At 35.2% G+C, this 26437-nt stretch overlaps 1 protein-coding gene across 1 annotated transcript in view; it reads left to right on the top strand.

The window, feature by feature from the left end:
- The window catches only part of cdh4 (cadherin 4, type 1, R-cadherin (retinal)), a 195556-nt gene extending 170833 nt beyond the window's left edge, over positions 1–24723 (top strand). Inside the window, exons 8-15 of the mRNA XM_073825480.1 lie at positions 5433–5618; positions 6550–6803; positions 9804–9946; positions 16084–16320; positions 16787–17020; positions 18102–18241; positions 18388–18552; positions 22745–24723. Of these exons, the coding sequence (XP_073681581.1) occupies positions 5433–5618; positions 6550–6803; positions 9804–9946; positions 16084–16320; positions 16787–17020; positions 18102–18241; positions 18388–18552; positions 22745–22951 (1566 nt within the window). The 3' untranslated portion in view covers positions 22952–24723. The remainder of the gene's footprint in view (positions 1–5432; positions 5619–6549; positions 6804–9803; positions 9947–16083; positions 16321–16786; positions 17021–18101; positions 18242–18387; positions 18553–22744) is intronic.
- Positions 24724–26437: the final 1714 nt, after the last annotated feature.

Raw genomic sequence — 26437 nt, 5'->3', positions numbered from 1 at the left:
ATCAAACACCTTGACGGCGGAACGCAGACAGCAAATTGACTTGCTCGTAAGCGTCTGAAATTCGTCACTCCGTGCTTTGCTAGTTAAACGCAGACAAACATTTCATTCTCAAGCTTTAAAGCTGAGAATATGAACATCGGGAATCAACTTCTCATTGACGTTTTATGGCTTTGGGCCGTGGAATTGGGCTTGTGCTTCTTGCAATTGCATGTTTGTGACAGACGCAGATGCACATACGCGCCATCTTTCGAGCAGAATTCATGAGTTATGTGCTAGAACTAATTTGTTTTGTTTTTCATCCATCCTATCTCACTTTCTCTCTCTCGCACGCGCTCTCGTTCACCCACACAGGGTAGAAATGCTCTGTGATTATTTGCATTTGACAGAGGCATGAAGCAGTATACATCTTGCCGTAGGAGACCCTCAGAAACGTAAGCAAGCTAATTAAGCGAAATTGCTTGAGGGGGTGTAAACCTAGCAGATATATCGCTTCCAATTTGAAGACAGCCGTATGTTTTATTCATGTAAAAACCACATGAATATGGAAAGAGCCGTCGCTTCTTGGGAGTAAAGCAAAGTAGTACTGCGTTTTAAGATATAACTGATCACTCTCTGTTTTGAAGCAACATGATGACTGTAATGACAATTGTAAAGATGATGATAGTTGGTTTGGAAGAAGAAGATGAACACAGTGGACCTGAGAGTTCAGCGCCACGGGAAAAAGCATAAATATACTGTACCACAGGCTTTATAGTCAATGCAGGGCATTAATGTTTATGTGCTGCGATGGTATGGATCTGTTTTCTTTAGAATGCCATAAAATCCCGTCTCTGTAGTCATGTTTTTCATCTTGATTCAGTGGAGAGATTTTTGTTTCTCTCTAGTCTGTATTTTTGCTTTTATATACTCCTTAAATCTCTCACTGTAGATGCTAGTACTGTTTTTGTTTGTTTGTTTATCTTTGTTTATTTATTCCAGAAGCCTGGGAATACATTTATAAGCAACATGATTGTGATTATGTATCATTGTTCAACAAGTTTATCACAAATACATTGATTTAGAGTTGTTTTACTACTGTAAGTCAGAATAACTTTGAAAGTTGAAACTCAGCAAAATGCGCTTAAGGGCTTCTGTGGTTATTTATTGAAATAAAAATATTCCACAAACCAAAGAACCTTTATGTTTGATAAGATTATTTTTGTTTACACTATCAGTCAAAAGTTTTTAAAGCCAGCATTTATTTGATCCAAAAAACTGCAAAAGCAGTTATATTGTGATTTTTTTTTTAAATAACTGTTTCTATTTTAATATATTTTCAAATGTAATTTATTCCTGAGATCAAATCTAAATTTTCAGAATCATTACTCCAGTCTTCAGTGTCACATGATCCTTATAGATCCTTGTAATTGTAATTAATTGAAATTAATACTTTTTTATAGCAAGGATGGTTTAAATTAATCAAAAGTGATGATAAACACATTTATAATGTTACAAAAGATTTCTATTTTAGATAAATGCTGTTTTTCTGAACGTCCTATTCTTCACAGAAACCTGAAGAAGTTCTACTCAGCTGTTTTCACCATAATATATATATATATATATATTTTTTTTTTTTTTTTTTTTTTTTTTTTTGAACAGCAAATGATTTCTGAAGGATTGTGTGACTGGAGTAATGATGCTAAAAAAAATCAGCTTTGGAATCACAGAAATAAATTGCATTTTAAAATATAAAATATATTCAAATAGAAAACAGTTATTTGCAATTGTAAAAATATTTCAAAATTCTGTTTTTGTTGTACTTTGGATCAAAAAATGCAAGCTTGGTGAGCAGAAGAGACTTCTTTAAATAAACATTAAACAGCTTACTGTCCAAAAACCTTTGAAAAACGTATTTATTTTAGATTTAGGACTGAGCTGTTTACAAAAATTCAAATGAAACTTTTGACTGAAGTGAAAAAAATGAATATTGGGCAACACGCTCAGCCTGTCATTAAATATGAATAGTGTTACTAGTAATGAATATCTTTAGCGCTTCCAACTGACTCGCCTGTCTTGAATAAAAATGTACTGAATATTGATGAAAGACGTAAATCCATTATTCTTCTAATTAATTCATTTTTGTCACAGATCATTTCTGTCTTTAAGTACAATCGAACTAGCACATCTAATATGGTGCCTATGAGATACTCAAGCTTTTTAATGAATTATTTCTTAACATAAATTTAAAGAGAATGTGGCTCAAATACTACCCTTGGTTCCAAAACACCAAGGAAAGAAGAAGAAAAATTAATTTCCTTTTTTTACTTTGTCTATCCTCCGCATTTCCTCCCACTTCCCCCCACAGTAATCCACAAATCATAAACAAGTATCACTTTCCTTCCCTCTTCTTTTTGACAGCGCACACACATGCAACATGCCTTCACACACACATACACGCAATTTCAAAATCTTATTGAACTAGCCTCCAGAGGATTTTTTTCATCAAACTGTAAGCAGTGGCCTATAGAGAAAGCGTACTCTGATTTTGCACAGATCAATCAGTCACTCAATCATGTCTTCTACTGTCCTGTCCTCTACTGGTCTCTTGCACCCCGTCCTGGAAGGGACACACCACATTTGTTTGATCTCAACAGAGTGTTTTTCTGCTTATCAGTAAATGCAGCTGTGCATCCCAGACAGCGTGCAGCCAAAGAGATGGGACGGCCCTGTGATGTTTTCATCACTACAGCCAGTAGATATTACTCGCTCTGTCGCTGTCTCTCTATCATTCTCGCCTTTTGACGATTTCAACCAATAAACCAAGGAAATAAACCACCATTTATTTTATTTATTTCCTTAAGTATCTGAAGTAGATGTGTACACGCCTTTGCAAGTGTTGGGAATTTGCTAAGTAAATGTAGCGCCAATAATAATTACATTTCTGAAATTTCACAACACTTAATCGGCTACTGTTCACTTAATCAGAGTGATATTTGTAATCAAGCAAACTCAGGCATTAATTAAACACACTCTCCTAACATATTTGTTAGGTTAATTTGGATTATTCTGTTAAATGAACAGTTCAAAAAAAAATTCTGGAGAATTGCTGTTCAGTAGTGACATTCACATCTAGTTACAGTTATGCGGTTCATCTTTTTGAAATTAAGAAGTTTATTAGTTGGATTGGGTGTACATTTATAGTTAGTATGGTTTTAAAAAGTGTGTGTGTAGCGTTCTGTAACGTTACACCTGGAAACAAAGATGTTGTGATTTTAAACCTTGTGAAGGAAGAAAGACGTTGTGTTTAGTACCTCCTAGTAGCTAACTACTTTAAGATTAGTTCATTAGTTCATATTATTAGCTTGTAGTACTGCTAACTACTTTTTCTAGTAGCAAGGAGCTTGACTGTAGTGTAACTACTTTGAGTAATGAGTAGCTTGTGTCTTAAGAAGCTATACTTAGTAAATAGCCTTCACTGAAGCACAGGTCTCTACTGAGCATGTAGCAGTGTGCATTTGGCTGTAGTCTCTGCTGCATGGTGATGCCATTACTGTAAACAGCATCTGGCGGACACACTTCATAACCCCTTTAAACAGCAGATTACTGAGCTGTAATGAGCTTGTGTTTGTGTGCTACAGCTTGCCGCACATTTGCACCTTGGGCTGTGGGTATAGCTAGTAGAGTGTGATATTCTTTCAAGAGCCATGTGTAACAAATGAGAACCGAAAACTTACCCCTTACACTGTCTGTAATGCTAACTTGAACTATTGCTATACTCGGAAGCTGACTAGGCCAAGAAGAAAGCCCTTAAGGAACTGTCTGGTAAAAACCCATGAACCATCACCATTGTGCTTTGAGTAGGCCTCTGAACTCTAGGTTACTTCAAGTCAATTTTTCCTGTTAAGGATTGGCTCCAGTTATTCTCAAGTATTTGCTAACCTAAAATGTATGAACTGCATTGTCGTAGAAACAAAATGGGAAACCAGAAATTTTCAAACGCATGACATAAGGCCTTTGCATCACCACTTTTTATTAACTTCAAATCAACTGGTCCCAAGGTATGGAAGCCTGTTTCCGCCACTGAATAAAAAGTTTTATTTTTTTTATTTTTTTATTTTTTTTAAAAAGGTAGTTTCTTGCAATTGCGAGTTTGCATCTCACAATTCTGACTTTTTTTCCTCGGAGTTTGTCTCGCAAGTGTGACCGTTTCTCATAATTGTGACTTTTTTGTATCTCGCAATTGACTTTTCTTTTCAAAATTGCGAGTTTATATCTTGCAGTTGTGACTTTTTTTCTCTCTGAATCACAAGTTAACATGTCACAATTGACTTTTTTTCTCAAAATTACACGTTTATGTCTCACAATTGTGTTTTTTTTCTCAGAATTGCAAGTTTATATCTCACATTTGCGACTTTTCTTGGAATTGCAAGTTTATATCTCGCAGTTGTGACTTTTTTTCCAGAATTGGAAGTTCACATCTCACAATTTACTTTTTTTCTCAAAATCGCAAGTTTATGTCTTGTGACTTTTTTCCTCAGGATTGTAAGTTTATGTCTCACAATTGTGACTTTTTTTCCTCTTATTTGTGAGTTTCTCAGAATTGTGACTTTTTTTCCTCTTATTTGTGAGTTTGTCTCACAATTGTGACTTTTTTCTCAGAATTGCAAGTTTATATTTCACATTTGTGACTTTTTCCCTCTTATTTGTGAGTTTGTCTCACAATTATGAGTTTTTTTTCTCAGAATTGCATGTTTATATCTAACATTTGTGACTTTTTTCAAAATTGCAAGTTTATATCTCGCAATTGTGACTTTTTTCTTAGAATTGCAAGTTTCTTACAATTGCGACTTTCTCAGTAATGTGAGTTTGTCTCACAATTGTGACTTTTTTCCTTAGAATTGCGAGTTTATGTCCCACAGTTGTGACTTTTTTCCTCAGAATTGCGAGTTTATATCTTGCATTTCACGCAGTTGCTAGTTATTAAGTCAGAATTCTGAGAAATAAACTTGCAATTCTGAGAACATATCAGTCTTATTTTCCCATCAATATTTAGCTTTATAACTTGCAATTGTAAGTTTATAGCTCAAAAGTCAGAATTACATACAAAAAGAAATAACTTGCAATTGCGAGATACAAATTTGCATTTACAAGAATAAAGTCAGAATGGCAATTCTGACTTTTTTCTCGCAATTGTTAGTTTATATCACACAATTCTGAGAAAGAAAGTCAGAATTGTAAGATAAAAAGTCACAATTACCTTTTTCTTTTTTCTTTTTTTTTTATTTAGTGGCAATTTTATAGCGAGTATTCGAATTTTTTTATGTTTGAATTTGAATTTCTGAATACTTTTTGGACTGTATGTAGTTTACTTTATGTTAAAAAAAAACAAACACATCCATTTGTTTTAAAAGAATTTTAGTGTCTCATTTTATTGGCGTCTTTTCTTGCTTTAGTTCCTAGGAGAAGTCCCGGAGAATGCTGTGGGTGTGGTAGTGGCCAATTTGACAGTCAGAGACAAGGATCAGCCTCATACACCCAACTGGAACGCGGTCTATAGGATTACAGGAGGAGATTCAATGGGCCATTTCGCCATACGCACTGATGAGATCACCAATGACGGCAAGGTCATAGTGGTTAAGGTGGGTGTATCCATTTGGTTACATTGTCAAATATTTATTTCTGGTTCTCAGACTGCTAATCTTATATCACTCCATCATTTCAACTAGAAATGAATAAGAAATTATGACATTATCATTTACTACAACTAAAACCTTTCCTCAGCATATCTCAATACTTATTGACTCAATATTCTTATTAAAACCTATTGAATTTAAGGAATGGTATGAATTATACTTTAAACTGCTAAAACAGTTTGAATTTATCATTATCAGTGAATTATTTGTCAGCATTACAATGAATTTTTGACACATTATTTTTGAAAGTGTTGACCCATACTGAGTGATAAATGAGTAAACACACATTTTGTGTGATAATGGAAGAAGCAGGAAATTGCACCGCGACACAGGTGAATAGTTCACAGATTAATAAAAAAAAATGATGATATGTAAACTTTTATCTTCCCCTCAGTTTTGTAGCCTTTACTGCTCTAATATTGAAGAGTCAGTGATGTGTAGCTTTGTAACTTGTGTGTATGCATATGTTTTGCACACTTTGTTTGGCCATTTGCATGGTGTGTGTGTGAGAGAGAGCGATAGAAGCCTTTAAATGTGTTTCAGCCTCTTTGGAAGTGTTACCCAGCTTTCACGGTCATATGTGGTTAGGCACACCACATTTCTACCCACTGAACAGCTGATCCTCTCACGCTCATCTCCTCGTCAACTCCTTCTAACCTTTATTCTAGGGTTCACTTCATCTCCTAACTCAAACTTAAGTCACTTTCTGTTCCTCTTCTAACACTTTTGGAGTCTCATTCAGCCTGACAGTGAAGAGTTAGTTTAATGTCTTTTATTGAAATGGGTTTCCAGATATAAAACCACCTTTCTATTATCAGAGCACAGTCAAGTTCTTTGAAAGCTGAAGAAACTTTTGTGTTTGTGTGCATATGTGTAGCCGGTCGACTATGAGAGGAACGACGCCTTCACGCTGATGGTGGTGGTCTCGAACCAAGCTCACCTGTCCAGCGGTATCCCCTCCTCGCCGTCGTCCTCTGCTGCCGTTTCAATCAAAGTACTGGATGTCAACGAGGCCCCCGTCTTCCCGTCCAACCCTAAAATCATCCGTTTTGAAGAGGGAGTGCCCGCTGACACCACCCTCGCTACTTTTGCTGCACTGGATCCAGACCGCTTCATCCAGCAGACTATCAGGTAGAGAGAAATGACAGCAGGTGCTTTTGTCTGTCTGTTTGAAACTCGGGATGTCAATCTTTCTGAGTGACCGTAAATGTCAATCATTTATGTTCCTACTCGCTCAAACACACACACACACACACACACACACACAGGTCAATGACAAAGTGTGTCTCAGATGATAAAAAGGAAAAATCTTTGACAAAAATTCAGTTTAGTTTAAAGGTGCCAGGGCTGTCACTAAAGATTATTTTGGTATTTGAGTAATCGGTCGATTATTCTTACGATTAATCGAGTAATTAGGTAATTATAATTAACTTTTTGAGGAAATAAAAATAGACCTAAGTAAACAAAGGCCTTTAAAATTACTTAAAAACATATATAATAGCAATGAGGCAATGGTAATTGGTTCAGTAAAGTTCGGTATAAAGTTGTAAAATAAATAAGGTATTACAAACAATAAGACTAATATACATGATGCATTATTACAAATGACTGCAGAGGGCGCCAATGGCCTGACGATTGTTTTTACACTTTACTGCGCAATTTAATCCTTGTTTAATATTGACTAAACAACATTTAATTCAAACGTCCATTTAATCTAAAATATTTGGCTATTTCTTTAAAACTGCCACTGTAATTTTTTGAATATGTGTAAACTCAGAGTGAAGGTTTTAGCTTTTATTTTGAAATCACAATAAAGAGAATGAGAAATATACTGATGTGTTCTCCTGTGTTTGCGTAGGTTTCTAAATGATTTAGCTTACAAATCGGATTAAATGGCACATGTTGTGTTCCCAGATGAACGTTATAATAAACCCAAACTCACAGAAATATGCAGAAATAGATTTTGAGATGCTTCACACATGTAAATGATAACTGTTTGTGTGGAGCAGCATTTACTGTGAACAGAGCCGCTCTGAGATGCATCCAGTAACCTACACGCATGTAAATAATTAAAGCATGCATTTATTTAATTGAATTGTATGCTTTATATGCTTTATTATGACTTTAAATAGGTTAAATATATCATCCAGTCTTAATAAATGGCCTAATAATGCATTTGAAGGATTCACATCTGTGAAAGGCACCACTTCCAGTATTTTGCTGGTTACTCGAAATAGGCAAATTGCAGTCAAGGATTTTTTTTAACCAAGACTCGATTTGAATCAAGGAATCGTGGCAGTCCTACAGGTTATTAGTAATGTTTGTTTTATTTAAGTTGTTTTCATACATTTTTTAAAAAGTATTTATAGCATTTGCAGCCAAAAAGTCTGATTAAATAACTAAATGTCAAGTGGTGTAACCATGTCACGTTTTTCTTGTACACTAAATGCACTTGAGTTTAATCAGAATCATTTTCGGGGTTTTTTTTATATTTACAATTTTCATTTTTTTTTTTTTTTTTTATTATTATTTTTAGTTTTCATATTTTTCTTATGATAATAATGAACTTGACACAACGTCAACACTCTGTGATATAATTTTCTGTTTTATTGCTTCCTACACGATTGGTTACACCACCAGTTTTAAATAGCATTAACATTTTAAAGTCACATTATTGACCTACATATAAGTGCACAATTATACACCGCATTTCCGGAAAGCTTATTTTTGTCCAAACATTTCTAATTTCTATGTCTCATATCAACAACACTGTTACTTAAATGCGTTTAAAAAGTTTACGCGTCTTATTAAATGATCGATTGACTCCGCAATTGCTATTGATCACTTACATAAAGCACTCATTAGCTGAGTGACACACATGAATAGCAAATCAACCTGATGTCCGCCACATAAAGTCTAGTACATTCCACCCACTCTGTTCGCTTTTCAATTTTCTGCTGAATCATGCTTGAGTTTTCAAATTGCTGTAAATCTATGAGGACTTAATTTGACTGCTGAGTTTAAGAGCCATTTTTATAGAAACCAGGCTTAAAACAAATCCATCACTCTCGGGTGCGGGTCAGCCCCTGACTTTGTAAGCGAACGTCAGAAGTACATGCAATTTCCATACTGTGCTATATGTCAAGTGATGTAGCACGTATCGCTCGCACCATTAGCACCCCTGGGAGCAGCTAAATGCTTTTAATTGACTCTCTCCTGTTCTAGTCCCTTGGTTGTGCCTGGGTTGCCAGGCAACAGGGTGAAAGGTCATTGAGTAATGAGCCGAGCCATTCCCCACACTGCTGCTTCTATTGTGTCTCTCCCTCTTTCTCTCTCTCTCTCTATCAGTCGTTCACGCTTGATCTCCCTTGATTTCTTTTTTTCATGACTCAGAAGTGTGCGGGCAAGATGCCAGCTTGAAGTATCGATCCAAAGTTTGCCTCCCTGCACGTTCACTCACACACTCGAGGGACCTTCACTAGACTCGCTCCATAGATCACTGTATGCAAGGAACGGTCCAATCAATACAGTCCACACTGTGGCGCTCTCGCTCTCTGAATCTATCAATGTTAGAGGCTCAAATAAGTCACAGGGAAGTGCTTAGTAAACAAAAGACCCTGACAAACAAACAAACACAAACATTCAGTGTGGGCTTGATTATTAGCAATACTAAAATAATTTGCAAAATTAATTAGCAGCTTTCTTAGAAACTCTGGGAGATAAATAGGCTTTAACTGTTTTTAACTTCACTGTTTTGGAGTAATAGTGCGGGAGCCTGATACATTACCCAATAATATATAGAAGAAAGATTATGTGTCACATCTGTGATTTGATTGAGTGTAAATGTTTCTGCATTTCTCTGTGCAGACCCATTGCTCAGAACAAAGCCCATGCTGTGACTGAATGAGGGACATGTCTTAATAAACCACATGCTATATCCTCATAACAGGCTAAATATGATTTTAACAGCATTTAAATGGATTGATGATCTCAAAGTTCTACATTATTACCCTCAGCCATACTGTTACAGCATAAATTATGATTGAACGTTGAGCTCTATGACCGCGTCTTGCGGATGCTTATGGATTTTTATCCGGAGTAATCTGATGAACAAATGCTTTTGGCCTTCAGGTACTCCAAACTGTCAGATCCAGCCAACTGGCTGAAAATCAACAGGACCAATGGAAGGATTACCACCACGGCAGTGCTGGACCGTGAATCACCGTATATGAAGAAGAATGTATACGAAGCAACCTTTTTGGCTGTGGACAACGGTAAGACTTGGATTTGGAAAGTTTGAATGAAATCAAAACTTTCAGTGAGTGTCGATGCATTAAAGGTGCTGTGTATGAAAAAATGGATTTAAACGATCGGGTAGGTCAGTTTGGAGAGAGGTTGGTTAGCCTGAACTTAATTTGTCCCACAGAGCCAAAAAGCTGTTCACAGCCTATCGATTCATAACCTATCAGCACTGGGGCGTTTTTCAACTCTGATTGGATTTCATTCTCATGCTCTGTTCAACCAAGTAGGTTTTCCAACAAAGCTGCTTTCCAATCGCAGTTGATTTGCTTGTCCATTTTTACACTTTCTTAAATAGAGAGATTACATTGCTTAACACATGGAGTTGCTTCACACCATCACAAAACCTCAGGAGGAGTTGGAATGAATAAAAATAAATGTTGTCACAAGTGAACCCATATTTAATGTAGTCTTGGTCTTATTGTTTTAACTCATATTAGTTTTGCTCATGGTCTCAGTGTTGAGCAAACTAATTTACAAAACTACAAGCTAATCATATTTTGAAGTGGTTGAAGTACAGACTTTGAGCTACTGTTTTGAATCAGTAAGTAAGCAGCTATACCAGCTACAAACAAAACATAGCTATATTTTTTATATGTACACTAGTCAAAAGATTTTAATGTTTTTTTAAAGAATTTTCTTCTGCTCACCAAGCCTGAATTTATTTGATTTAAAATACAGAAAAAGTAGTAATATTGTAAAATATTTCTACTATTTAAAATAACTGCAAACTAACTGCTATAAGAAGTTAGAGAAATTAAACCTTTTTTTTAGCAAGAATGTTTTAAATTATTAAAAAGTGATGATAAAGATCTATTTCAGATAAATGCTGTTCTAGTCATCAAAGAAACCTGAAAAAAAAATCTCTGTTTTCAACATAATAATACATGTTTTTTTATGGGATTATTTTTGTGCCTATAAAACTGAACGTAACTTTATAAAACTGAACGTAACTTTCCAAGAAACGATCAAAAATATGCCACTGCAAAAGAAGAAAAACACAATGAAAATGAAAAAATGAACTCAGTCGCACGAATTTAACATGCTCTTCAAATATGATTCATTCTTTGTTAATGATTTTCAAAGAATCGTTTTCGTGAATCATGGATTCTGAATGCGTTGCTACAGCTTTCGCTTACGCTTCGCAAATTTTCGTTTGCTGTTTTGGCACAAACCTCTCGTGGGGGCGGGCTTAACAGCGATCTACTCTGATTGGCTAATGAGCTTTTGATGGACAGTTGATCTCTGACCTTGAAGCACAGACGGTGACGTCAGTGGCGCACATATTGGAAAGTTGTTGCGGTGTGCAATACGTCGTGCTTTGTTTATATTAAGTATTAAAGTATGGCGAATTTTTAATGCCTTTTCAGAAGAAGACGAAGGCTCAGTCTACATTTCCGTCGCTGTCAGTCCGTGTAATAAAGTCTATTTCATGTATGATGATGATGATGATGTGATAATGATATTTCATGAACTGTTTAGCTGTTATATTATGTTTTGCATTAAGTCCGATGCTTCTTTTTCTTTTTGTAATTATGAGTAGACACATTGTATCATGTCTTTTAAAATGCGTAGGTCTATGTTAAATTCTCTTAATTATAACATTTCTAGCACGTTTTTAAAAACATTTATTTGAGCAATAATATGCATGTAGACCATTCACATGTAACACGATTTCAAGTCAATAATAGAATCCATTAAAGAGCAAAACAAATAGTAATGATAATTTAAATCGTTTTTCCCCAGTCAAAAAAGTAGCCTAAATTATGTCAGTGATTCTCATTTTTAAAGAGCATCTAAAATTATTTTATTTTGATCTGCAGTATAATAAAAAAAAACAAATAAAATGTATTATGAAGACTATTAAATGAACTTTATGCTAGCCTAACGAATTTTCTTCATAACGAATAGCCTACTTCAAAACGAAGCTTACATAAATTAATAAATCACGAATATGATGAAATAAAATTATTTGTTCATGCATCAATCCATTTAAGGGCAAAATAAATAAATAATAATAATAAAAAAAACTAAATTCTTGAAATTCGTCTGCTGTGTATCCAAATCCAAAATATAAGGATACTAGCAACCTCCTTTTAAGAAGTTAAAAATTAAGGAATTAGCCTGTATTCAATAGATGGGGCAATAAGTTTTTTTTTTTTTACTTGTGTTAGACTGCCGATCGAAATAAAATAATACTTGATCACTCTTTAAAAATGAGAGAATCACTGACATAATTTAGGCTATTGACTGCATAAAAAGAAACTATTTAAATTTGCAGCGTAAACTTATGAATTGAAAAAGCCAAGAAATAAATCACAACAATAGAGATTTTTCCTATCAAGAAAAACGTTTGATAAAATTACAAAATTAATGCTTAATGATATATGACAGGGAACACTTCTCCGCTATAGCTGCACTTGGTATCAGTGACAAATATTAAATATTTAAAAAATCTTTGTGAAAACGAATGGCAATGACTGGTTATTGGATTCTAAGATTATTATCTTTAGACACAGTCTGACACTTTTTTTTGCCATGAACAGACCCAGACCTACTGGGCACTATCCGTCGTCAAGACCAAATTCCATTCATGACAGTCCTGTAGCGTGTCGGCTTTAGTTTCACGAATTTATCATGTTTGGGAGGCTAATCAGCCATTTTAACTGAAAGATGAAGGCGGTGATATTGATGTTGTCCACTAGATGGAGCCACAGGATAAGGAATCTTCTAGGCCTAATATTTTTCGAGTTCCCTTCGATCAGTGGGACTGACAGCTCGACATCCATTTTTCCCAGTGAACTCATCTGGCCACAGCACACATGTCCACTGTCTCTTTGACTATCTGAGATGAGCTCTGGCCCAGTGAACCAGCAGCATCACTTGATATATAGCTTTCTGATGAGCCAAACCTGATAACCTTACCTATTAATTTACCCTGCTCACAAACTGTTCCAAAACAGCTTATTTGGATATTCTATAACCCTTTTTTTTTTTTTGCCTCTGTCCCAACTTATTTTAGTGTGGTGTAGCCATCAAAATCAAAAATTGTTTATATTTACAAAATATATTTAAGTTGGTCAGTGAAACTTTAAAAATCTTTTCTTTGTACTTTTGTCAATTAAATAAAAGTTAAAGAGAATTATCAAATTTACAGATTCCTGATTTGTATTGCATTTTACAATTTGTTATTAAATGGTTAAACATTTACATGAAACATTACGTATTGTTCTTGTGATTTTTATTCATGCTGGAAAATGTATTAATTATTTAAAAAAACATTGTGTCTATTTTATATTTTTTAGTCATCAAAATAATTGGATAATAATATGAAAGTGTACTTTGATTTTTATTCTTAAGATTTTTTTCTACTGATCTAGTATTCTGACAATCCAAAACTTATGATTTCATTCTAGCTTTATTCCATGTGCAAGGAGAGTACGAACAGTGCCTTCAGGTGATGAGATTTTAAAAACAAAAACAATAACTTTATTGTTTCACAGAAGAAAGAAAATAACAATAGGACTGAAATGAAATTAAAATGATTAGCCTATAGTGATTACTTGGTTTTGAAGTTCTTGATTTTCGTTAACTATCCCTTTAAGTAAAATGCAAATACATTCCTTTAAATAAAATAAAACACAAGGCTATATATTTAAGATATTGTTTTTATTACTTATGTTACTTGATTTTAAATAAACATGTTCATCTGTGATTTTTATTGTATGAAACTGGGGAAATTACAGCTGTGCTGACAATGTATTACAAATTCAACAAATCTAACAGAGACATATCCTGTGCTTCCAGGTCAGAGAGCAACTGTCCATCAAAAGCTCATTAGCCAATCAGAGTAGATCGCTGTTAAGCCCGCCCCCACGAGAGGTCTGTGCCAAAACAGCAAACGAAAATTTGCGAAGCGTAAGCGAAAGCTGTGGCAACGCATTCAGAATCCATGATTCACGAAAACGATTCTTTGAAAATCATTAACAAAGAATGAATCATATTTGAAGAGCATGTTAAATTCGTGCGACTGAGTTCATTTTTTCATTTTCATTGTGTTTTTTTTCTTTTGCAGTGGCATATTTTTGATCGTTTCTTGGAAAGTTACGTTCAGTTTTATAAAGTTACGTTCAGTTTTATAGGCACAAAAATAATCCCATATTTTTTGAGCAGAAAATCAGAATATTAGAACGATTTCTGAAGAATCATGTGACTGGTGTAATGACGCTAAAAATTCAGCTTTGAAATCACAGGAATAAATTATATATTCAAATAAAAAAAGTTGTTTTAAATAGTAAAAACAAATCAGAATTGTACTGTTTTTGCTGTACTTTGGATCAAATAAATGCAGACCTGGTGAGCACAAGAGACTTCTTTAAAAAACATAAAAAATCTTACTGTTCAAAAAATTTTGACTGGTAGTGTATAACTTAGTCTCCTTTACTTTTTGGTACAAAAATTAGGGTTTTAAATTACTGGAATGAACTAATTTACTAGAATGAATCATACTTTTAAAAGATAACCTCAGTGGGAAAATCATTTAGGGCAAAACAATTCACTAAAATTACTTTTCAATGCTACACATAAAATGAATCAGACTGTAAAAACAAAACTATTAGGGCCAAACTGATTCATTGTAATGAATCCGACTTTCCAACATTACATATATGAGAGGACGTACAGTACTACATTAACCAGTTCACTAGAATGAAATTAAAAACTTACATTTGAGAGTGACTCCATTGTGAGCAAACTGATTCACTAGAATGAATCAGAATTTCAACACATACACCAGTCAAACGTTTTTGAACAGTACAATTTTTTATGTTTTTTTAAAGAAGTATCTTATGCTCACCAAGCCTGCATTTATTTGATCCAAAGTACAGCAAAAACAGTATATATTTTTTTTAAATATTTGTTTTTTAAATAACTGTTTCCTATTTAAATATCATTTAAATTCATGTGATTGAATAAGCAGTTATTTTAAATAGTACACATATTTCACAATATTACTGCTTTTGCTGTATTTTGGATCAAATAAATGCAGGCTTGGTAATCAGTAGAGAATTCTTTAAATAACATTAAACATCTTACTGTTCAAAAACTTTTGACTGGTAGTGTATAATTTAATCTTTGTTCCTTTTTGGTACAAAAATTAGGGTTTTGAAATACTGGAATGAACTGATTTACTAGAATGAATCGGGCTTTTAAAAGATACCTCAGAGGGAAAATCATTTAGAGCAAAACGATTCACTAAAATGACTTTCAAATGCTAAATATAAAAATTAATTAACTAATTCACTAGAATTAAAATGATGTCTTCCAGTGCTACATTTGAGGTAATATTTGGGTTATTTGGGCTATTTAAGATGACTGTTTCACTGTTTATTGTCATGTTTATTTTTAGTCATACCCTTAAAAATAAAGAAACTAAAATTGCTTAATATATTGTAATGCTTCAGAAGCTCAACAAACTTCATGGGAGGTTGGTATGATTAGGAAATTGACCAATCTATCTGCCTGTCTTGGTGTGTTTTTCCCAGAAGTTTTCAAAGGTGTCCGTAGTGGCAGGCCTTGTCAGGCGTCCTATCTGAACAAAGGCATTTTGACCTAAATCAATATGTCTTTAGGGACTGGCGTTTTGTCTAGCAGTTGATACAGATGTCCAAGGTTGACGGGTTGCTTTTTAGACTCATAACAGACTCTCTAATAACAGAATTTGACAGAATCAATCTTTATAATATCTAGCCTGTTACTCAGTCAGAGCTTTGGGAATGATACGGTGCCATGTTTTCCACAAATGCCCCTCGTCTGCGATGGCAGATTGCGTTTTGAGAGCGAGTAGGTATATATCTGGCCTCTGCATGCTGTGTTTTTGTCTTTGATTCACACACAGCCGTAGGGAGCAGATGTGTCTGTTTCTTCAGGCAAAGTTATTACACATATCTGTCCTCTGAGAGAGCCCAGCTCTATTAAAGAGAAAACAGCTGTGTGAAATATTTATGTGCAGTTATCAGTTCTTATATCTGACACAACTGAGAGTTTTCAGGACAAATACATAAACTTTACGACCATTACCCCTGACTGTCGTTATCTTCTTTCTGTCTCCTAGGTTCCCCTCCTGCCACAGGAACCGGTACTCTCCAGATTTATTTGATAGATGTGAATGACAACGTGCCTGTCTTAGTTCCTCAAGAGGCTCTTGTCTGCGAGAGGTCACGACACGGGTATCCAGTCAATATCACAGCCTCGGATTTAGATTCAGAACCCAACGCTGGCCCATATGTCTTTGAGCTGCCCTCTTACCCCTCTTCAGCCCGCCGTAACTGGACCATTTCACGCCTCAATGGTTAGACATGGATTTTACATATTACAGATTGAAAGTATTAAAGGCTTTTACCACTTCAACAGGCCATTTTTAATCTCAGTTCATGTGTTTCCTGTCAATTAAAGGGATAGTTCACCCAAAAATGAAAATTCTGTCATTAATTAATCACCTTCATGATCTTCGTTCATCTTTGGAACACAAATTAAGATATTTTTGATGAAATCCGAGAGCTTTCTGACCCTGCATAGACAGCAATACAACTGACATGTTCAAGGCCCAGAAAGGTAGTAGGGACATCATTAAAATTTCATCAAAAATATCTTAATTTGTGTTCTTAAGATGAACGAAGGTCTTACAGTTTTGGAACAACTTGAATGTGAGTAATTAATGTCAGGATTTTCATTTTTGGGTGAACTATGCCTTTAATACAGTGATGGTAAGAAAGTCGAATATTTAATTTTGGATTTTATTTTCTATTTCTGTCTAGGTAATTATGCCCAGTTGAAACTGAGGATCCCGTACCTGGAGGCAGGCATGTACAGAGTTCCCATTTTAGTTTCCGACTCAGGAAACCCTCCTCTGTCAAACACCTCAGTGTTGAAGGTGAAGGTGTGCCCCTGTGATGAAAACGGAGACTGTACTGTGATCGGGGCAGTGACTGTGGCTGGGCTGGGAACTGGAGCCATCATCACCATCCTCATCTGTATCATTATACTGCTCAGTAAGTGATGGATGGATCAGGGGACAGATTGGTGGTTTGATTTATAAATGAAAAGATGATTAAATCAGAGAATGCAACAAAACCAAATTTTCACAACATCAGTAAATTGTGATTAATAATCTTTCCACCTGTCATTTAATTTTTGATTATTCATTTTCATTGAACTGTCAGTCTACATTTTCTCAGCTTTATGAACCTCAAAATCTTGCTAGAAATACACTTCCATTCAAAATATTTGATGTTTTTAAAGAAGCCTTCACTGCGTATCAAGGCTGCGTACAGAGGGGAAAAAAAGTAAAATTGTAAAATATTATTGCAATTTAAAATAACAGTTTTCTAGTTTAATATACTTTAAATGTAATTTATTCCTGTGATGAAAGCTGAATTTTCAGCATCATTACTCCAGTCTTCAGTGTCACATGATCCTTCAGAAATCATTTTAATATGCTGCTTTATTGTCAGTGTTGGAAACAGTTGTGCTGCTTAATATTTTTTTGGAACCTGTGAAACTTTTTTCAGGATTCTCTGATGAAATGTTAAAAACAATTTTAACAATATGCACTTTCAAAGTTTGAAAGTTTTTTTCTAGGGGTTTTTTTTTTTAGTTTAAAAGAAATTAATACTTTTATTCAGCAAGGATGTGTTAAATTGATGTGATAGTAAAGATATTTTTAGAAAAGACTTCTATTTTGAAAAGTATCACAGGTTCCAAAAAATGATTAAGCAGCACAACTGTTTCCAACATTAATAATACATCAGCATATTATAATAATTTCTGAAGGATCAGAAATTATATTAAAAAAAAAATATATATATATATATATATATAATATATATATATATATATTAAAATAGAAAACTGTTACTTTAAATTGTAATAAAATTTCATAAATTTCAAAATTTCATATTTTTGATTAAATATGATGAATTTGATGAGCATAAGAGACCTCATTAAAACTGATCCTATACTTTTGAATGGCAGTGTATGTACAGAAGAGTACCAAATAAGTCTGGACCGCCACTGGTGCCCCTTCAAAATTGGAAAATAGCCACATGACGCCCCTGTATGTTTGTTTTTCAGGTATGGTTCTGTTCTTTGTGGTGTGGGTGAAGCGAAGGGAGAAGGAGCGCCAGACGAAACCCTTATTGATCGACCCTGAGGATGACGTCAGAGATAATATCCTAAAGTATGATGAAGAGGGCGGAGGAGAGGAAGATCAGGTCAGTGTCACACACTTCTTGCTGTTATCGATTGTCAAGACAAGGCTGTTTTGAAAATTTCAGTAGTTGCTGCTTCTTTGTCTGTTGCAAGAGCATTTCTGACCTTGTTTCAGACGTGCCCTGGTATATTTTTATTTTTGTTGCAGGACTATGACCTAAGTCAGCTGCAGCAGCCCGAGTCTCTAGATCACATAATGAGCAAGCCTGCAGGTGTGCGGAGGGTGGACGAAAGACCCGTTATCCTAGAATCTCAGTACCCTGTCCGGCCCACAGTACCACACCCAGGGGACATCGGGGAGTTCATCATTGATGTACGCTCCCTCTGTTTCTTATCATGAAGATAATCTAGTTAGGCCGTAGGTTCAACTGGTGCACGCAGAGGGGCATGGAAAGGAAATATAGTTAATTTGCAAAGAGATTGGAAAGCCATACTTAAAAGGGGGCATCATTTTCTTTCCTGATGTCCACGTATAATCATAGTTCATTTTAGTAGAAATCCTTCAAAAATTGTTTTTCCATCAATAATTTGAATCTTCCGCCTGACCTTTATAAATAGTCTGTTTGTTGCTTCTGTGCTTTAAAGAAACGTCCTTTGAGCAGAGAAAGAAACTACGTTCTGAATCATTCCTGAGAAAAGTGGAACTCAAAGAAGAAAATATATTATGTGTTATAAGAAAATTTATAATTTGGTGCTCTAAAGTAACATTTATTTATTTAATTCTTTATTTAGCTAGCATGGAGGGACAATGGACAGTCAAAGACTGCCCCAGAATTAGCTACAGAGCTATTTTTTGTCTGCTGTCCTTGGGCAGGAGAGTACCAAAACACATTGCATAACAAAAACATCAATATAATAGCATATACAATCAAAAAAAAGAAATGCAGGGCCAGATTTACTAAGCAGAGCAAATTAGTGTTAGAGTGCAATTCCATAAAAGTGCACACAATAAAGAACACATACACAGCCGAATTATTTTCATAATGACCAGCAAATTAGCACCTGCTTTAAGACATGTTTTTTTTGGCTGTTAAATAATGGCACAAATACCAGTAATCTGACATACAGAAACTTTAGTAAATTTCGTTGTGTGATTCATTTTTATACTCCTTCCATAAATTTCAGGCACAAAAATATGTCCACAAGCTGTTAGTAAATCTGGCCCATCATCATCTCACATGGAAACTACAATCCAAATCACTACAAAACATCACCCTATAATAAAAAAGATGTAAAAAATTAAGAGCCCTAATATTATGTTCTACTTAAAAACACAAGAATATTTAATGATCACAAACCTGACTCATCTTTTCAAATGTAGCTTAAACTATAAGCATTAATTGATAAATAATAGCTCTTACAGAAAAAGCTGAGAGACCAAAATCTAACTTTAAATTTAAAAAGCTCTTGTTTGTCTTATTTTTTAGTATGTGAAGAAAATAATTATTTCAAGAGTAAATAACAACAATTATAAAATATAACAAAATTGTCAAAAGTTAATTATGAAACAGTGATGATTTCTATTAGGTTAAGTCAGAATAGCAGGTGCTACATGTAAGCATGAACAGCAACATTTATAGTATTTGTTAATTTTATGAATTCGTTTTTTTCATTTTTCGTGTGATGCTTTTATTGTTTTTATTACTTTTTTAATGTTTCTATTTAACTAATAATGTATTTTTATTTCAGTTTTAGTACTTAAAGTGCTTAAACTCTTAAAACACTGAACTGGGAAAACAATATTTTTGATCAGTCATTGACAAGTAAACAAGGATTAGGGATGTGTCTGAACATTGAATCTGTATTTGGAAAGGCACAGAGAATGAATAACGCATTCTACTGAGCCACTAAAAGAATCTGGTTAGCTGCTTACTAGCTGTAGCCTGTTACATTGTCCATCAAATTTTACTTAACACATAAATAGGGTGGCCAGACATCCCGTTTTCCCGAGACAGTCCCTTATATCAACTCTATTTTTAGTGAAAATTGTGTTTTGTCCCGTATTTCAAAATTTCTTTACAACAGGTTGATCAGAGTGAGTGGTAGGCTACCTTTGATTAGGCGAGAACAGCCTAATCAAAGGTAGCCAGGCTTCTCGTAAAACAAAATTACTATCCCATCACAATTCTTTATCAATTAAGAAGTTGGGATAGGCCAATTCACAATGAATGACACACACATTCGATCCCAGTTCTCTCAGACAGCGTGCGATCAGTTCTCCTTGTTTCTGAATTATCAAATACACTCACAGTTGTAAAATTTTCCATTGTGTGGAGTATCTCATGTAAAAATACAGCCGTTTATGGCTTAAGTGAATGTAAACAAATGGATGAAAACCAGATGTGGCAGTGTATTACATCCATGCATTATTACATTAAAGGGGCAGCAGTCTAAATAAATACTTGTCTGTGCCATTAATGTTAATCAAAACAACAAAAGATGTTAAATAAATTTACTGTACTGTATTTGAAAAATACAGTACTTCCAGAACAAAAATTTACAAAAAATTTACTCATCCAAGATGTTCATGTCTTTCTTTGTTCAGTCATAAAGAAATTATGATTTTTGAGGAAAACATTTCAGGATTTCTCCCATATAGTGGACTTCTATGGTGCCCCTGAGTTTGAACATCCAAAATGTAGTTTAAATGCAGCTTCAAAGGGGTCTAAACGATCCCACCCGAGGAAGAAGGGTCAATTTATACACTTTGTACAATTTATTTACTTTTTAACTGCAAACGCTGAACTGCGTGTTTTCCTGTTTATGACAGTTAGGGTATAGGGCATTTATATATCAAAAATAACTATATATATATATATATATATATATATATATATATATATATATATATATATGAATATAATATAAAATTTCTCATATTGTCGTCATATTGCCAAATCTGGTCACCCTACACATTCATAGTGTACGGAGAGATGACCAGTAGGACGATGGTGACTAATTTGCAGGTCCATTGACAAACATCTAATCTTGTAAAATGTGTGGTAAGTACTGCTGCTCTGTATTATACACAGAAGTACCTGTGATCCCGAATCTCGAAAGTGAAAGTGTAAAGTGAGCGCTCATTCAAAAGCGATTTCAATGCCCCACATATTAAAGGGATAGTTCACCCAAAAATGAAAATTTGATGTTTATCTGCTTACCCCCAGGGCATCCAAAATGTAGATGACTTTGTTTCTTCAGTAGAAAACAAACTAACATTTTGAACTTAAACCATTGCAGTCTGTCAGTCATATAATGACATTTAATGGGACCCACGGCTTTGAGAGTCAAAAAACATACACAAACAAAACCAAATTAAACCCTGTGGCTCGTGACACTACTTTGAGGTCTTAACACACAAAACAGTTTGTCTGTTCAAGAAACTGAACAGTATTTATATCATTTTTTTACCTCTGATCCACCGCAATGTACAACTGTCCTGAGCATGTTCACAACGGCCGGCGTGTGACGAAGAGCAAGCAACTGTAACTTCAGTCGATCAGGCTCGAAAGTTGGGAGTCGGTGAAAACACTCCCGGATGAGTTTGCACAAGCAAACGTAATCTTTTAGTTTTTAATCGGTTGCGACAATCAGGATAAGCACAAGTAATTACCATTTTGAGTAGTCATCAAACCCCCCATCTCTCTCTGCACTGTGTAAACAATGAGTGGTGTATATGCGCAACAGATCTACTATCCCAGAGCACATTGACGCATCACGCGCAAAGAACAGTTGGACATTGCAGTGGATCAGAGGTAAAAAATTATATAAATACTGTTCAGTTTCTTGCACAGACCGATTTTTTAGTGTCTTAACTCCTCAATGTATCGCCACAAGTTGCAGGGTTTAATTTGGTTTTGTCTGTGTATGTTTTTTTTTTTACCCTTAAGCCATGGGTTCCATTGACTGCCATTATATGACTGACAGACTGCAACGGTTTGAGTTAAAAATCTTTGTTTGTGTGCTACTGAAGAAACAAAGTCACCTACATCTTGGATGCCCTGGGGTAAGCAGATAAACATCTAATTTTCATTTTTGGGTGAACTATCCCTTTAATAGAGGCTCCCTGATGCCCACAGTTTATATACAATATAATTGACAGTATAATTGCAAGAGAAAGCATTGAAATGTAATATTGTCTTCATATCTCGTATTTATTCCATTTAGAGCTTCCATAGTACACGCCATTTCCTTTCCGAACACGGTATTCAGATTCGTGCACAAGCCTAACGTGGATGGACATGTGTTCCATCTGATCTGCCTGATGTGAAAAAGAACACAAAATGAGTCATTTATGCAGCTTAGTTTCAAAAAACAGTCTTTTCCACTGAGCAGCACGTTACAGTGTGTTTTCACAGTGCATCAAGGTCTTTCATCTCAAACGATCAAGGAAAATTTGATTCCTGATGTGACCCCTTTAGGCGGTTTAGTAAAGCAGGGGCTTTCAGAGCGGTCCAACAGCCTCGTCTCATGTTCTCTCTTTTTCTCTCTCTCTCTCATATTAGGGTCTGCGTGCGGCAGATAATGACCCCACCGCTCCTCCCTATGACTCCCTGCTGGTGTTTGACTACGAGGGCAGTGGCTCCACAGCGGGCTCCGTTAGCTCCCTGGACTCCTCCAGCTCTGGAGAACAGGACTACGACTACCTCAATGACTGGGGTCCTCGCTTCAAAAAGCTGGCAGACCTCTACGGAGGAGGAGGAGAGGACTGAAGGTGGGAACTAGAGGAAGACGGAGGGGAACGGAGAGGGCCAGGAGGGACAATTGGCTTCTCGGATGTTTTATGGAGAAGCCATATGCCAAGCCTCCGACGTGGGCTGATTATCTCTCAACAAAAGTTCCTCTGCACGCTACGGAGGCATCGAGTGGGGATGATATTGCCCTGCAGCCTGCTCTGGACCTTTGCTGCAATCCACAAGTATTTTACGGCTTTTTACGATATTTCGCGTTGTGGTTTCTTCAGTGTTGTTTTGTCATTCCTCTCGGACCGCCTAGAGGCTGATGGAATCGAGTTGCGACGGGGACGGAGAACTCTCGGCGTGCGGGAATCCAAAAGACGGGCGCGTGCACGCTCGTTTTTCCGTTCGCTTTATCACTAGAGAGAGTTCCACACACTTTTTCTCTCAACTTGAATTTCAGTAGAACAGAAGCACTGTTGTTGATAAAGTGCCTTTTGTGGTGTGTTTTGTATCGGACTCCTGCAATCTCAGGGTCGGTTGCCATTTTGAAAAGTTTCTTCTGTTGGGCACACACTCCCCCGTTCCTGTCTGCTCCTCTCAGCTACCTTTTGCTTTGCTTTCATCCCTGCATTAACCGTGCAGAACACCTCTTTGACTACTACGTGGAAAACAAACCAAGGAAACAGAGAATGTTTTGTCAAGACTTTTGTTGATAAACACAGAACTCATTTTTCCCTTCAGAAATCTCATTCTCCCTTGAGAAATTGGAGCGTGTGAAGTACAGTGATCCATAATTTTTTTAGTTTTTTTGTTTCTTTTTTAAACTTGACCGACCACGACCATATAATGTTATGTTGTGTAATGGTTGTGTAAAAAATCAAGGTCTTTATTTTAAAAGAAGAAAAAAATATTACTGGAGAATGCCTTTTAGCTCATACTCTTGCCTGCCTTGTACGATTTTGTGTTGCGTTTCCGAATTGTAAAGGTAATTTAGGCATGACAAGTTGCCAGACAGCGAGACTAAAAGTGATGGCTGAAGAAACCCGACTCTAAAAGGATTGCATCAGAAGAAACCTTCTTTTTTGTCTTGAACATTCCCCTTTTCTAACTTTATAAGTTGATTAAAATATTATACGTGCATGACTTCTTTCAAAACAATGTCTCAGATCTCTCGCACTTGTTCCTCTGTGGTCAGAATGTGAAAAGTAGTTGGCAAAGAATATACACCATACGGAATAAATATAATCTGAAAAAAAAGGAAATAAAAAAACAAACAAAAAAAGATTCAAAATGTTTAAAAGCTGTAAAATACTTATTTTTGAAGTATTATTTGAAACATTTGCTGCTCTTCAAGCTCCAAGTTGGGCTTAATGACTGTGTCTGGGCCCGTTTGGATTTAATTGTGTGTGAATGTGAATGTGTGTGTGTGTGTGTGTGTGTGTGTGTGAGTGTGTGTGTTTGTCTATATCCTGTAGGATTTTTAAATTCTCTTTTTATATGTTTGTCTTTTGTATTTTTTTCTTAGGTTTTACATTTATTCTGGCTATGAGAAATGCAGCAGCGTTTTATTTTGTCTTGTTGTGCTGAAGAAAGTCTGTCTCGTACGTTCTGTCCCTGGATAAGGGTCTAAACCTGCATTGCAGAGAAGCTTACAATCATGCCTGCTCCACCATTCAGTGTAACTGATTTCTCTTTCCATTCATCTCAAATATTGGATGTGCTTTAGAGAATAAACAATCACATTTAAAAAAAAAAAAAAAAAAAAAATGGACTCTCTGTCTGAATAGTCTCGGTCCTGTCCGTAATAGGTTCATGTCTCTTTTCTTCTCTCTCATACTTCCATGTTACTTTCAGCTTCTTGTCATAATATTTTCTAGGCATGAGTGAGCATTGCATTATGCCATCAAGTGACAATTGAATTTAGCTGATATATCGAGTATGGGATTTCTGATTAAGCTATAAAATCAGGCCATTTTAAAATGGAAGCGTGATTATCGCTAGAACTTCTGGATTTCCATGCATTACCATTAAATTAACATTGACTTAACATAACTCTGGATGACTGCTCCTCCTACACATTTGCCTTCAAAAGCATTAATAATGAAGCACTCTGTCCAGTGATGACAACACTCATCTGAGAAAGTTTCCTAGATTTCCTAGATGTTTTTAAATGAGCCATGAAGTTCTTTCCCATGACCCAGTGAAAGGTCACTGTACTCAGAGGGCATATGGCATAATTAAATCATAAGGCCCACCACTAATGACAAATCTCTGGGAGTGGATTAAGCTAAAGACCATGAAAATGTATGAAATTACAGTTGGGTAATGAGATTAAAAATGTCATAAAAGTTAATTCTCTTAAGAGTTTTTTTTAATTTTTTTTAGAACTATCAATCAATTTAACATTATAATTGCATTAATTTCTACACTATCAGTCAAAAGTTTTTGGACAGTAAGATTTGTAATGTTTTTTAAAGAAGTCTCTTCTGCTCACCAAGCCTGCATTTACTTGATTCAAAGTACAGCAAAAACAGTAAAACTTTAATATTTTTAATATTTAAAATAACGGTTGAATATATTCTAAAATGTAATTTATTCATGTGATTTCAAATCTACATTTTTAGCATCATTACTCCAGTCACATGATCCTTCAGAAATCAGTCTAATAATCCATATTGCTGCTCAAAAAAACATTTATTATTATTATGTTGAAAACAGCTGAATAGATTTTCAGGTTTCTTTGATGAATATACATTCAGATGAACAGCATTTACCTGAAATAGAAATCTTTTGTAAGGTTACAAATGTCTTTATAATCACTTTATATCAATTTAAAGCATCCTTGCTAAATAAAAGTATTTTATTTAGCTAAAATACATATACTGACTCTAAGCTTTTGAATGATATTGTACAGGGGTGCCCAACCCTGTTCCTGGAGATCTACCTTCCTGCAGAATTCAGCTCCAGCCCTGATCAAACTCAACTGAACTACAACTAATTAGGATCTGAAGGAGCACTTGATAATTACAGACAGGTGTGTTTGATCAGGGTTGGAACTAGACTCTGCAAGATGGTAGATCTCCAGGAACCGGGTTGGGCACCCCTGTGTTAGTGTATAATGTTACAAAACCTTTTTTTTTTTTAGATAAAATATTTGGATCTTTCTATTCATCACAGAATCCTGAAAAAAAAATTACTCAACTGTTAAATATTAAATACTGATAATAATAGTATAAATGTTTCTTTATCAGAAAATCAGCATATTAGAATGATTTCTGAAGGATCACTGAAGACTCACTGAAGACAGTCGTGGCCAAAACTTTTGAGAATGACACAAATATTAGTTTTCACAAAGTTTGCTGCTAAACTGCTTTTAGATCTTTGTTTCAGTTGTTTCTGTGATGTACTGAAATACAATTACAAGCACTTCATACGTTTCAAAGGCTTTTATTGACAATTACATGACATTTATGCAAAGAGTCAGTATTTGCAGTGTTGGCCCTTCTATTTCAGGACCTC

This window comes from Garra rufa, chromosome 20, assembly GCF_049309525.1.
Source record: "Garra rufa chromosome 20, GarRuf1.0, whole genome shotgun sequence".
NCBI classification, from domain to species: domain Eukaryota; kingdom Metazoa; phylum Chordata; class Actinopteri; order Cypriniformes; family Cyprinidae; genus Garra; species Garra rufa.
Note: the sequence above shows the minus strand (reverse complement) of the source record. Positions and strands in the feature narration are given on the sequence as shown.